This window comes from Anopheles moucheti, chromosome 3, assembly GCF_943734755.1.
Source record: "Anopheles moucheti chromosome 3, idAnoMoucSN_F20_07, whole genome shotgun sequence".
In the NCBI taxonomy this organism is placed as follows: domain Eukaryota; kingdom Metazoa; phylum Arthropoda; class Insecta; order Diptera; family Culicidae; genus Anopheles; species Anopheles moucheti.
In genome coordinates this window covers 83850695-83864700 of record NC_069141.1, presented here as the reverse complement: position 1 = coordinate 83864700, position 14006 = coordinate 83850695, and the positions used below count along the sequence as shown (strand labels likewise).

General features: G+C 42.5%; 3 protein-coding genes across 3 annotated transcripts; 2 read left to right on the top strand and 1 right to left on the bottom strand.

Moving 5' to 3' along the window:
* The first annotated feature begins 1015 nt into the window (after positions 1-1015).
* LOC128303305 (uracil phosphoribosyltransferase homolog) lies at positions 1016-3085 on the top strand. The gene is made up of 4 exons (XM_053040219.1): positions 1016-1654; positions 1855-2047; positions 2115-2282; positions 2359-3085. Exons 1-4 carry the CDS (start codon positions 1518-1520, stop codon positions 2539-2541), a joined length of 681 nt encoding a protein of 226 aa, XP_052896179.1. The 5' UTR covers positions 1016-1517; the 3' UTR covers positions 2542-3085.
* A 92-nt stretch (positions 3086-3177) lies between these two features.
* Positions 3178-5420, bottom strand: LOC128301549 (pescadillo homolog). The gene is made up of 2 exons (XM_053038098.1): positions 5251-5420; positions 3178-5140 (listed from the first exon to the last, which is right to left on the bottom strand). The coding sequence occupies exons 1-2, from the start codon at positions 5269-5271 to the stop codon at positions 3278-3280; spliced, it is 1884 nt and encodes a 627-aa protein (XP_052894058.1). The 5' UTR covers positions 5272-5420; the 3' UTR covers positions 3178-3277.
* Positions 5421-5780: 360 nt separating this feature from the next.
* LOC128305956 (1-acyl-sn-glycerol-3-phosphate acyltransferase gamma-like) lies at positions 5781-12350 on the top strand. The gene is made up of 5 exons (XM_053043603.1): positions 5781-5806; positions 9085-9734; positions 9848-10380; positions 10450-10807; positions 10887-12350. The coding sequence occupies exons 2-5, from the start codon at positions 9551-9553 to the stop codon at positions 11024-11026; spliced, it is 1215 nt and encodes a 404-aa protein (XP_052899563.1). The 5' UTR covers positions 5781-5806; positions 9085-9550; the 3' UTR covers positions 11027-12350.
* Positions 12351-14006: the final 1656 nt, after the last annotated feature.

Sequence of the window (14006 nt, the reverse complement as noted above, 5' to 3'; positions counted from 1 at the left end):
GCGTTAACACAACGTTCGCGAACGCGAAACATTATTTAATCTATGTCGCTAAGCATGCCTTTCATTTGTGTTAACTGAAGGGCGAAGATGGGTTACGCAGAAAAATAAGTAAATAAATAAATTTGAAGGTAAAACTGTATTTTACAATTGCAAACTGTGCTTTAAATACAAACGCAAATGAAACTAAACTTGTGTCAAAACCAATGTATAAGAAAGAAAATTGATTGTTGAAGTAAGTACTACAAGCATTCTTCATTATCATGTACAAGGAAGTAGAATCAAACAACCGTTTGAATCACGTGCGATTATTCAAAAGTTTCCAATGGAGACGCATGGTACATCATGCGATGACACGTGTTAAATGTATCACATCATTTTAAACAATCCGAATAATGACAAATGTAAATTTACAGCAATACGAAACACACAGCAAACAATGGCATCAGCAATGGCAATGTAACTGACGAATTGTGAAACCGTCTGTTTCATAAACAGATTTGAAATATTACAAGATTTGCAGGGGTGGCGAAATCTCTCATTTCAATTTATTGACACAGAGGTCTGACTTCTTCAGCAACACGTTTCTTATTGTTGAAAGTGATTCCTGAAGAAAAACTTAAAGTAGTGCAACTAATGCAGAGATTTAGGAACCCGTTGTTGTTTGTTATTTTTATAGCGATTTTGAGCTGGGCAGCTACATTCTCCTCTTAATTTAGGGACCTAAACATAGAGATGCTGAAGGGTAGAATGAGAGCAACGGTTTAAAATTTTCTCATGTGGAATGTTACAAATATAACAAGTAGCGGTACGAAGGAAAAAACCAAACCAATTAAAATATTACAACTTTCAACTCACGAAGGGGACAAATTTCAACATGTCTACTTCTTACCATAAACCTGTTCATCACGAACTGTCAAACATCAGCGTTTGACAGCAAACTATCCTTCAAAACTGACATCCAGTCAAATGCCGAAATAACACCAACAATAAAAGCAGTCAATCCCGACCAAAGAAGACGTTCGGATGTGTAAACCTACGTTGTGCCGCATTTTTCGCATAGCAATGAAATTAGCGTGAACCCGTGGGTGTCCCATATCCGCGTGCAGCACACAAAACCCCAAGTCACCGTAAAGCTACGTTTCGTGCCTGTCGTTTTAGCGGCAAACGTCGGTTACGGTTTCACCGATCGTTCCATCCACCCATCTCACGGTGAAGGACAGCACGCGTGTCTGTCTGGCCCGGCTCGACCTACATTGACGCAAAACACTACACGACCCAATGTCCAATGTTTTTCGATAGATTTTGAGTGAGCGAGAGAAACAAAGAAGAAGAGAGTAATATCTTTTCCTTCGAAATCCTTGCCATCACCGGGGTGGAAAGTGCCATACAGCAGTAGCAGAATTATTAACAGATTTAATTAGAGCAAATTATCGTCGATAGCAAACGTGACCTCGCGTTAAAGCAAAAAAATAGCCAACCCAACTCACGGGGATCCCCACTCGCACAACTAAGCAACAATGTGCAGCGCAAACGAAAACAACGGTGCCACCTCGCCGTCGGTGCTTTCGGAAAATCCGAGCGACTACGGTAGTAACTTAAAAATATTGGACTGCAACGACCAAATCAAAGAACTGCAGACGATCATTCGGGACAAGTAAGTAACCGCGCGTGACACACGATCGAAAAACATAATCACCGACGTGATCACGATACAAACACACGTATGCCTTTATAACCCCACCACCACGCGCATACGCACATGAATGCATTTCGCGTGCGGATGTGAACGTGATTCAACATGCTCATTTTCCAACCTTCTAACTTCCGCCTATTCCGAATGGATTTTAATTTTAGAAACACCACGCGGAGTGACTTCAAATTTTATGCCGACCGGCTGATTAGGCTGGTGATCGAGGAAAGCCTGAACCAGCTGCCATATTCAGACTGCTCCGTTATCACACCGACCGGTGCCATCTACGATGGGTTGCGGTATCGCTCGGGAAACTGTGGCGTTTCCATTATCCGATCCGGTGAAGCGATGGAGCAGGTTGGTTATCAGGCGACGGAGGTTTTGCACATGATTTTACCACGCGTTTTTCCGTCGTCTCACACAGGGTTTACGTGATTGTTGCCGATCGATACGAATCGGTAAAATTCTGGTCGAATCAGATGCCGAAACGCATGTGGCTAAGGTGGTGTACGCACGGTTTCCAGACGATATCGCCCGACGGCAAGTACTGCTAATGTATCCGATAATGGCCACAGGAAACACCGTGATACAGGTGACTGACTCAAAATGTGACGCATAACAGCTGGATCAATAATCAAATATTCCACACCCATCTTTCTCGCGCACAGGCGGTCAGCGTATTGAAAGATCACGGCGTCAAAGAGAGTTCGATCATTTTATCGAATCTGTTCTGCACTCCAGTGGCTGCCCGAATGGTGGTGACCGCTTTTCCCGACCTCAAGATACTAACGTCCGAACTGCACCCAGTCGCACCGAACCATTTCGGACAGAAGTATTTCGGCACGGACTGAGAGCCATCGTTCATGTTCCACAGCAAGCGTTTACAATCCTTCTCGGTTTGGCCAACGGTCTTTTGTGGCGTGTTTCCCAGCGCCCGAACACTTTTTACGTTCAGCTAGTGAATAGGTGTAGCAAGGATGGCCCGGACCATGTATCAAATGATGTGTCGCAACGCAACGAGGGAGTACTTAGTTCTTTAAATCCGGCCGCATACATATTCAGATACTTAATGGAAGGGAATCTAGATGTGCTTACCTGTGTTTGATCCAATCCAATCCAGGGCAAAAGAGTAGAAACGGCCGTATGCTGCTGCTTCGTTAATGGGTCTCCAGCCATGGCACGGTTGCGCTATACACAACAGTACTGCTGTAGTAGTGCTAAGCTTTAAAGTAAAGGAATTAAAAAACATAAGCAAAGTGAATTCACTGTCCCGATACTAATAATACTTAACGTTCCTCCGGGGGCTAGGAAGAAATACGTTAGTACTGTAATAAGGCATATAAAATTGTTCATAATATACGTACTTTTTAAAGTAGAAAATCGTTGCTTTCTTGCATGGTCGTTGCTGGATCGCCTTTCGAAATGGTAAAATATTATTCGGATGTTAAAAGCGTATTATGATTTTTTTTTTCTGGCTTTCTTCGGTATTTATAAGAGAAGAATTGTTTATTATTTCCCCAGGAACAGGAAATCCTCAAATTTAATGCTTATTTGCTTATATATATTTGTACGGGCGATTCCGACGCCTTAGGCCAGAATTTGCTTCCGCTGCTTTTTCTGCTTTTCCAGCTGTTCGGTCATCTTTTGCTTCTCAATGCGGGCGCGTTTTGTTGCCAATATGTTTGCTTCCTTGGTGCGCTGTTTCTCGCGCTCCATCAGTTTGGAGTACAGTTTGCGGTGTCTCGATTTAACCATTCGTGCCCGCAGCGCTTCCTCATTTTTGCCCAGTGCCTGTTTTTCTTGCTCAGGCTCCTTGTACACTTTGCCTGGTTTCACAGTCATACCTTTCGGTTTATTCACTTGCTGATTCGCCTTTGCCGGCCGTTGTTCACCTTTCGCATCCTTCTCTTTGCCGTTTTCTTTTTGCTTTACCTTCTCTTGACTTTCTTCTTTGTCATTCGTACCGGTTTCATCTTTACCACTGTCCAATTCATCCGTTCGCTCGTCGTTGTATGCTTTCATTAGTGCATACTCCTGCTGCTGTTGTTCCTCCTCCGGATCTAACACTTCTTCATCGTCCGAAATTCGCTCCTGTTCCATATTCACTTCCGCCGCTGCAAACACTTCATTATCTTCCTCATCCTGCTCGCCCTTGCGCATTGCCATTTCCTCCGGTGGTACGTAACGAGCATTGCTTCTGGTAAACGGCGACAGATGTGGTGGCAGTACGGCGCCGATGAAATATTTATTCGTTGGCAGCAAACGTCGCTGGTTTACGCTATCAAACACCCACTGCGGTTGGATGTAATCACGCGAAATGTGCTGCTTGTCCATGCTCGGTCGATCAACAATCTGGTGTGTAATTGTTTCATCGTTCTCGTCGAACGTTGCACCCACAAACATGTTCTTGTCCCACGACACCTTACCACCGAAGCAACGAATAATAAACACCAACGGTTCACGGGGCACCTCACGATTCAGATAGAACTTAAGCCCCTTAAACAATGATTTCAATTTGTTTACACTTTGCGCTTCTTGACGAATCTGGCTTACGTGTGGCAAGTCCTCATCGTTACCCGTCCATTCGAGCAGCTCAGCCTCCTCCGTATCACCATTACCACCGTCCGAGCGCAACAAGTCAACGTTTAGCGCTGCAATACGCTCCGATACGAACTTCTGCTCATTTTGCATCGTGTCCTCCGAATCGAGCGAATGTGAAAACTGGGGCGGATACACTAAATTTATCGAATGGTACAACCGATAGTTGATGAAACCGGCCATCACGGTAAAAAAGTCACCGAACGATTTCATAATGCTCAGATCGACCAGTTCGCCACGGTGCGGCGAGTACGGGAAGTAGTGCGGCACGATCCACGTCACTGTTTCGCCTTTAATTTCCGCCTGGAAATAATACCCCTTGATCGATATAAACACTTTCCGCAAGGCCTGGGCGGCAATGACATAGTGCATAAACTCCACCGTCAACCGGCGGCTCATGCGCGTCAATTCACGGGTAATAATTTTCGTTGCCGGAAATGTGCTAAACGTAAACAGCAGCGTCATGCAATCGTCCAACTCTTTAATTGCGTCGATGAACGTCGGGTACCGTTCCTTCACGATGTGATCTAGTTTCAGCTGTGGATAGTTGTGCAGCCGTATGTCACGTAGGTTCATGTTCTGTTTGGCGGCCGCATGCTTGATGCGCCGGTTGAAAATCTTTCGATCACGCAGCGTCCACACGATCGGTTCGTGCAGCAGGAAGGTTATGTCCTTCTTGTGATACAGGATCTTCATCTCGCGCGAGCCATGCTGTGCACGGGCACGATGCTTGGGTTCACGCGGATAGACACCCTTCAGGATGCATAGCTGGCGGAAATCTTTGATGTTCAGTTGTAGCTTGTTCATGGCGGCCTTGCGCGTATAGTACATGGCCCCCTCGCCAGATTTGAACTGCAGATAGAGGGATAATAGAGAGACAACGCCGAGCGATTAAAATAATTGATTTTCATTCCATGTGCTAACCCACACCTAACCTCAATTTGAACGATCGGTTCACATACCTTGTGATTTCGCTTCACCATCTTGATGAATTAATTCAAAAACACACAGCTCCGGGTGTAAAAGTGCTACCGAGCACACCGAAAATGTAAATCTTCACGAAAACTATCGATTTCACCGTAAAAATCACACTTTTCACGCGACCTGCACAAATTCCCGTACCGCAACAGGCGTGCGATGACGAAAGGAAAGGTTTGTTATGACTTTTCTTCCCAACAAACACGTGCTTTGTTCGAATTTCGAACATCTCCAACAAACGTCACTCAACTTTGACTTGGGATAGTTATTTTGCATATAAATAATTGTTGCTCCTTTGTTATCGTTAGCGGGGTGAATTTTTACGTTTAAATTAAAGTGAATTTCAAGATTGCCTTTTTTTTGGATGCCATTCCCGCACGCAATTTATTGTTTTAAACCAGTGCAAACAATAATTTCGAAATTAAAAACATTACCAAGACCACGCACTCATCGCGCAAGTGACAGCGCTAACCAATACGAACACACCTAGCGGAATCAGTAAACAGTTAGCGAAACAGAGTAGAGGACAAAACATCACCCGTAAGTTTATCAACTGTGCTAAAGAATATTAAAGCAGATGACCGTCAGCTGATGGTTCTCTTAAGCAGGGCATTGGCAGTTTGATTAGGCAGTGTAGGAAGCTGGAAACAGTCGCGTATGTAACATCTGTACCGGTGTGAATCTGCCCATCGGAGTGGGAATAAGAAGAAGACGGTTGCTCCCTTTTGTGCTCATTGCAACACCGTGTGCAAGGGAGCACTGAGGCTCAAACGGCCGTCATCACTTTTTTGGGTGAAATCGCATTGAAAGCAGATAAGTGAGTGGTTCCTATTTCGCCAACAGTTGGCAAATCCGTGCCGTAAAACTTGTTCGTGCGCTATCAATTCCGCAGCTAGACAGAATCACGTTCTTACGCTTGTTGCGTAGTTTCCAGTGGAAGGGCGGTAGTCCTTCGCCTGCTAGCGGCATCGCTTACTTCCGGACAGAACAGTGTCAACAGGCGGTACACTTTGGCGCAGGTAAATCTGCCTATAGCAGGAATGGGATGCTGGATTAACAAAATCAGTACAATCCCGGAACAGAGTACGGGTTTCGACATTTTGTTCTACTTTCCAGCGCATACCGATACCGGAATGTACAAGCAGGAAATAGAACGGAACCAGCACAACCTTTCCAGTGAATTCCCGTTTGATTTCCCAAAGCTAGAGAAAGGCCTTGAGCGAGCTAAATAGACGGCTAGAGCGGTTTGCTACGGTTTTTTTTTTATTTTACCCCTATCATTCATTCGTTTGAAATGTTGCATGCACATGTGTATGCTTTGGTTTAAGCCACCCCATGTGCAGGCCATAACTTCCGGTCCAGCACGTACGATACGATGTGCAATTATAAATTCCACTCAAGTTCAAATGTTTAATCAGCTCGATGCACTTTGAACGCCAGTTGCTAGGGAAACCGCACAAAAACTGGCCTGCTAAATTTCGTTTAAGGAACGCAAGCAACAAAAAAAAACAGTATTTTACACGAAACCCGTTCGCCGTACAGACGATGGTCATTAAAAGCAGCTTATTTGTTTTCATTTTCCCGCTCCAGTGAATGTTGCATGGCAAGGAAAAAGGTTGCACTTGTTGCAGATTCACGCCACACGATCAGCAAACTAAAGTGTGGATGCGGTGCCAATAGTAGGGGCGTTACGTCACCAATGGACTTCGCACGAGTTTCGAGTTCTTTCTCGGGCAAGCGAAGCACTGCGCCCTGTTACGCAGTATTTAATACATGAAAGGGATATTGCAGTATAGCTAGCAGCGTCACAGTAGCTTTTAGGGGTAATTTGCACGTACGCATGTTCGTAAGGGAAGGGCGTTAATGATGGAAAGCATAGCCGTACCAGGCCAAAAGACGACTTCCTGATGCCTGTTGATGCACCCATATTGTTGTGCCCAAGCAGCATTGATTTACCGGCAACGAATCAGCAACAGATTTGTTTACGTCGGCTTTTCCTTTTGCTGATAGTGTCAACCAATCCAGCAGCTCCCAATAACTACTGACAGACGGCAACATCACACGCGGATAAAGGCATCATAAAATGTCTATCGTACGAAGATTCGTTCATTTTCTGGCTTTTTTTTTGCCCCGGTTCGATTGATTGATGGTGATGGTTTTGATTGATTTATCAGCACGCATGCACAGGTTGTCTGTTTATACCGTTTCGCTCGCCTCCTTGTCTGCGATAACGCTAATTTTTGGTAGATTCTTCTTCGGACCTAGTGGATTTGAATATGAAAGCTTAGATGAAGAGCAAACTTGAGATAAAAAAAACTAGGAGACGATTGGTCTTTCAACATTCCCCATATATCGCTCCAATGCCATCCCATTATGTTCTTTGTATAAATCGGTTAGCATCGATATCATCGCACAGTTGATATCATCGATCCCCACCCCGTCAGACTATAGCAAACAGGGTGCAAAGTCCCGGGGTAGATTAGGACCCATGTCGCGTGCTATGATTGTACCTCACCTGGCAGCTTTTATCTGACGCACGGGGCAGTATGGGGTTAAACAGCGAATGATGAATCCAATTTTATTCCTATCCCAATCTAGCTGAAATGATAATATCTATTTTTTACCTAAAATGAGAGTAATATCATCCTATTTTTTCAGCTTTTGCTCACTGGAACACGAACAGCAACGTATTGCCCTCATAACCTACTACAATCAATGAACTTGGTTTCTAGTGTAACTAATTGCCCTTCATTTGTTCTGTTTCAAACGGTTACTATGGTGCGGTGGTGTTAATCCATTTTTTCTGATAAAATATTTTACACCGGCTGAGCGCACACAACCAGGAAGCGGGAATTGGGTTTGATAGTAGTTTTATTGTAGTTTTAGATAAGTTAGCGCTTAACGAACCGTATGAGTTAAAAGAATAGAAACAGACTTGATATTCATCAAAATATTCTGTAATATAAATAATCTCTTCCAATACAAATCAACCGGTATAAGTGCTTGCAATGTACAAGAACTTGCCTCGATATCGGATTCAAAAAACATTGGCATATTAACAGATATTATTGCTTCAAACGAACTCAAAAAAATAGGACTAAAGAGGAATGTTTTCTCCCATTATTAAGCTTCACCGCCCTACTGTACTATTAAATCTCTACCTTTGTATTCCCATCGGGATTAGTTCAAGGCGGACCCAGAAAGACAGCCGTCAAATTCCAAAATTGATCCTTATCATGTTACATTCTTTTTTTGGAAGTCCTGACCTGTCTGGACCTAACGGCGTCTCGAATTGAAAATCCGATTTGTATGTACAAATCACGGGGGGAAAAAAACAAAAGAGATATCGTAAATTTATCAAATAGGACCCCCATCCCCATTCTTTTGTTGGAAATTTGGGTGCAAAGTAAGAAAGTTAGTTTCCGAACCTGCCATTTAATCAACATTTAGCTGGGCCCGGATTAGTTGTATAAACAGAGAGGCCTACGTTAAGGTAGTAGCATCCCCACCTAAAACGGAATGGATTAGTATGGGCCCTTTCTTATCAACTGGGCCCTCCTCGGTTATGTTCGGAGGTATATAACAGTTGATGTTTACGCTGCGTTTGAAAGTCAATCAGCAGTTTCAGCGTCTCCTTTGGGGGCATCGTGATAAGCGGTTCGGTCGATTGTTAGTGTGGTAGGTTCGTTAGCACCCAGTGCTTGCAGAACTCATGGCTCGTTATTTTTCACTACTACACACGAGTGCATTTTGTCATAAACATTTACTGTTACATTAAACAATTTAGTAGTTAATTCATTTTTTATTTCTCTTTTTAGGTGTTTATAAATTCACTTCCACGCTGGAGATCGTCACCGTAATGCAGGTGTAAAAGAGTTCTTCCCACATTCGCGAAAAACCGTCGCCCTCGGCGCCCAATGTGCTACCAGCGAACAGTAAATAGATCAGCGCATCTAGTTTGGCTTAACTTATGATGGTTTAACCGAGACCACTTTAGTCCCACAGCCGTAGTGTTTCATCGTGCGCACAGTAGTTGCCGTTCGTTTAGGTTAACCTTATCTTAAGCTTTTGTTTTTTTCCTTCTTTTGTACGGAAAGCACGCGTAAGGCTTTTGTTTTGCCAATAGAGACACCGTTTCGGGTGCCATATCTCGCTAGAGCATAGCTATTAAGAACAACGTGTAAGCTATCCGCTTCCCCAGGTAGTAGGGAAGCAGCAAACAGCGAAGGAAGTAGTTATAACACTTTAAGACATAAGAAGACGATATCGGTTCTTTTGGGCACAATGGCAGGCTTTATGTCGGTGCTCAAGCAATCGACGCTTGTACACCTTTGCTTTGCTATTTCGTTTTTCACCTCCGGTTTGATCATCAACACCGTACAATGCGTGCTGTACCTTGGTTTGAAACCATTCAACAAGCATCTTTACCGAACGATCGGATACTATCTCTGTTATTCGTTTTACTCTCGTAAGTTCCCACATTTCCACTGAGGCAGCAACACCTAGTTTGCTTAACAATCGAACGACTGCAATGCGAAAGAAGTGTTAAATTTATTGCGTTCCTTTTTAATGTCATTCCAGAGCTCGTCTTTCTGGCCGATTGGTGGTCGGACACGAAGCTGAACGTTTACATTAGCGATGAGGATATGAAGTACTGTGGTACGGAGCATGTGTTGCTACTGATGAACCACACGTACGAGATCGATTGGCTGCTGGGGTGGATGCTCTGCGAGAAGGTGCGCGTGTTGGGCAACTGTAAGGCGTACGCCAAGAAGGTCATCCAGTACATCCCGACCATCGGTTGGGCGTGGAAGTTTGCAGAGTTTGTGTTTCTGGAACGTTCGTTCGAGAAGGATCGTGAAATCATTGGTCAGCAGATTAACGAAATCCTGGACTACCCTGATCCGGTGTGGTTGCTTTTGAACGCAGAAGGTACACGGTTCACCGAGCAGAAGCACGAAGCGTCGGTAAAATTCGCCCAAGAAAAGGGTATGGTACCGCTGAAGCATCATTTAATTCCCCGCACTAAAGGTTTTACTGCTAGTTTGCCCTTCTTGCGCAAAAAATGCCCCGCTGTGTTAGACATTCAGTTAGCTATCAGCAAGGATTCGAAGGTAGACATAGATGGGCGCAGTACGAAGTGGTAGAGTGCCTAACGCTTCAACATGGTCTTTTTTCCGCAGGTAAAACCAACCATTTTCAACATTTTGAACGGTAAACCAATCGAGGCGCACTTGTGCGTACGACGTTTTCCCACCGCAACGCTGCCAGAGCGCGAAGAAGATGCTGCGGTTTGGCTGCAGGATCTGTTCCGCGAGAAGGACCTCATGCAGGACAGTTTCCACCGTACTGGTAATTTCTTTACCGATTCTGGCGTTGCCGAGCGGCCAAAATTGCAGCTACACCGTCGACCAACGACACTCGTCAATACCGCCTTCTGGGTTGTGGCCACACTCACACCAATGCTGTACTATCTGATGAAACTGCTGTTCAGTGGCGAGATTCTTTACTTTTCCATCGGCGCTGGAATTATCTTTGCCTGTAAGTGTAGAAAAATGTTAAATGGTTAAATGATGTTTCGCTAATGTATGATTCTTGTTTCCTTGTTGTCCATTTTCAGTCTACATGCTGATGGTGAAAGCGATCGGTATGTCAAAGATCAGCAAAGCATCATCGTACGGTGCGGAAAAGCTGAAGAATGGTCACAGTGCCAGCCACGAACCTTCGGCCCCCTTGGAAGAATCATCGAAGGATAAGTAAACCCGGCATCGGTAGAATCAATGTTGTTGCAGTGGAACCCGTAGCTCATTATTGCGTTTCGTGCAAGCTGGAAAAGATGTTTACACCACCTGCAGACACTATTTACACCCCACCCTTATGGCCCGATATGTTGTTCATGATGGTCTGCCCCCTTTCTTAGTAGCGCAAGTTTGACCCTTATTTGAAGGGGAATCGGGGGACACATCAGGAAGATTAAAGAAGGTACGTACCGTGTGTGATGAGCGAAGCAGGGAAAAGTCTTTTGTACATGCATAGATGCGATATATATACAAATGATGGTATACACCAATGATAAACCTGTGCTTGTTAAGAAAACTTAAGCACAAGCGCACGTTCGGCGTTTTGCAGTAATAGGAAAGGACACCTTTATAGTGTGCCAAAAACAACCATCATCAAAGTGGAATTATTAAAAAAAGTAAAAAAAACAAAGGAATGGACCATTTTGAGCCACGAGCAGCTATATGAAGGAAGGGATATATAAGCTATTTTATAACAGTTTATTTATTGGGTCCAAGATCCAGACAAAAAACAAACAAAAGAATGTAGCAACGCAGAAACTACCTACCTAAACAACCATACGCGACAAAACAAAGAAAACCAAGATTAAAAGTAAGGCACATTTTGGGATGAATGTGGTAAGTAACAGTGTGGTTTTAGTAGCAAACAGAACATTAAATAGGCGAAACGCTAATGTGGAGATACGATAATATGTTGCGAAACAAACGACAAACAGAGCATTAAAATCACATAATGATTTAGAGTTTAACAGTAGATTTAGTATTACGGGAACTTGTTTTTGAAGTCTCTACTTTATCTTAGCTTTGTGTTTGAACTGCTTGAACTATTTTGTTTACCGTTTCATTTCATTATCGCTCGTGCTTCCTTTACAAAGAGGAATTTTACAGTAAGGATATTTTGTTGAAATTAATTTACATTTAATTACAGTACATATAAAGCGTTCCACGGGACAAATGGGTAGTCGCTATGGTCACATACGGTTAAAACCATTTGCATCCAGACGTACCCGTTTATTCAAGCCGTTAATGAATCCTTTTTTGTCCTTTTTGAAATCCATATTCGTAGATTTGATTATAACATTACATTTTTAAGCATTCTTCCTTCAAGCAGGAACACGATTAGATGTTGTATACTTCCTTTTTCGAATTGAACTCCTTTTTATATACTTACAGTAAAGTTTTGTTATTCAACATTTACAAACGTGTGTCGCTTTCTGTAAAAAAAACGAAAGACTTAAACAGCATAATAAGTAACACACACAGAGACGTAAAAGGCCAATTTGTTACGACTACCACAGGCAGGCCAAATTTTAGTGTGAAACGATAGGGATATTTTGCAACTTACAGCACAAAAAAGGGCGAAGGAGTTACGTTGTTTTAATCTTAATTACTTCCAAAAGCTAACTGGTTGATACGATACCGATGGTGGAGAGGTGTTACAGGAGCGCTTCCTTATCAATTGTCGTTGTTATTGTTACATCTTACTAACAAACAACCGATGTTGTTTTTCCTACTCCTCACGATCATATCCTTCTTATTCGCACAAGGTTACGAAACAACAATGGAGATTGTGTCCGTTTTATGTTTGTTAAATTTTTCGTACCCTTTAAGAAGTAATGTAAACAAGCAAATAATTTTCGTTTTATTTAACCCTTTTTGTTTGACTACTCACGTTTGTTTTGCGCAAAGTTTGTGCATAAAATTTATTTTGAACAATAAATACAACCATCTTGGCGACCTTGAGAAAAAAAAACTTACCAGTACTGTATGAGTTTATGTAAAGAAAGATACGCGTGGAAGCGTGCACAACGATTCTTGATGTTCGTGAACTCTAGGGGAAACTTATGCACTCAGAACACCGACATTTCCGAAAAGAAGAGTTAATAAAGTTTTGGAAATTTTAATTTTATTTTATTATTCTTCGGTGAAATTTCTTTGTCCTTTGCGGGTTAACTAAGCAACTCTACAACTTGCAGGCAGCGTGCTGCGTTGTACAAGTTTGTTGCATGCAGTGTTGCCCAACATTGCATACGAAGTTGCGCGCCATCTACCGGGAAGCGCGTGATGTGTGCTTGCTCGGCTAATAGGTGTCACCTCTTGATAAACATGTTCTCCTGGTATCGGAAATCTGAAAACAGCTCGTTTGTATGGAATTACCAGATCGGAGTACTTGGCATCGTAAATTCTATAAAGACCATCAAAACAGATATTTCAGCACCTGGAAGCAAACAGCCTTCGTTGGATTGAAATGATTCAATTTCACATTTCTCAATTCTCAATCTATTTATTTTGATATACTATGCATTTTGTTTTGTTCTTTAATTTTGTTTATTGGCTTTAGTTCTTCCCGCGTTGCGTAAGTGTTTTTGAGTGTCTTACATATTCATTACACGACCATTACGTTACGTTGCGCAACGTAGACGAAAGAAAACAATTTATCAACTCTCATTAGCCTCAAATGCCGCCCGTGTTGTGATAGCTTTCAGTTGATTTACTCCTTGTTCACTAGATTGTATTGTATATGTATGTTTTGTTTGTTTGTTTGTTTCATTGTGTCATTTAAAGAACGTTGCTTCCGTTCCACTTGTTTCTAGGTTTTTGAGTTGGCATTTTTGCTTTTGTCTGTGTTAATTTCGTTTTGTTTTCATTCTCTTTTGCATGTCCAAATGTTCATATTTCATGATTAATGTAATCAAAAGTTTGTCTCTCAAACGTTACATATTTTATTTTAAATTTCCTTTCTTGCACCGGATTCTTGCGCTCCTTTATGCTTTTCGCATTTTTGTGTTATTGTTTTTGTTTTGTTTTTTTTTTTTTCATTGAAAATGTAGTTTTATTTTGTTTTGTTTGTTATTAGTTTAGGTGTTTACAGTAATCTTTAATAACCTTCCAATTGCCCATTAGTTGTTGTGTTTATATTCTTTTTTTTCTCTCTCTCGTTC

Coding starts and splice junctions, on each gene's coding strand:
- LOC128303305 (XM_053040219.1), top strand. CDS start 1,518: ATGTGCAGCGCAAACGAAAACAACGGTGCCACCTCGCCGTCGGTGCTT. Junction 1,655..1,854: donor CAGACGATCATTCGGGACAA/GTAAGTAACCGC, acceptor TTTTAATTTTAG/AAACACCACGCGGAGTGACT. Junction 2,048..2,114: donor CCGGTGAAGCGATGGAGCAG/GTTGGTTATCAG, acceptor CGTCTCACACAG/GGTTTACGTGATTGTTGCCG.
- LOC128301549 (XM_053038098.1), bottom strand. CDS start 5,271: ATGGTGAAGCGAAATCACAAG. Junction 5,141..5,250: donor TGGTGAAGCGAAATCACAAG/GTATGTGAACCG, acceptor CTCTATCTGCAG/TTCAAATCTGGCGAGGGGGC.
- LOC128305956 (XM_053043603.1), top strand. CDS start 9,551: ATGGCAGGCTTTATGTCGGTGCTCAAGCAATCGACGCTTGTACACCTT. Junction 10,381..10,449: donor CTATCAGCAAGGATTCGAAG/GTAGACATAGAT, acceptor TTTTTTCCGCAG/GTAAAACCAACCATTTTCAA. Junction 10,808..10,886: donor CGCTGGAATTATCTTTGCCT/GTAAGTGTAGAA, acceptor GTCCATTTTCAG/TCTACATGCTGATGGTGAAA.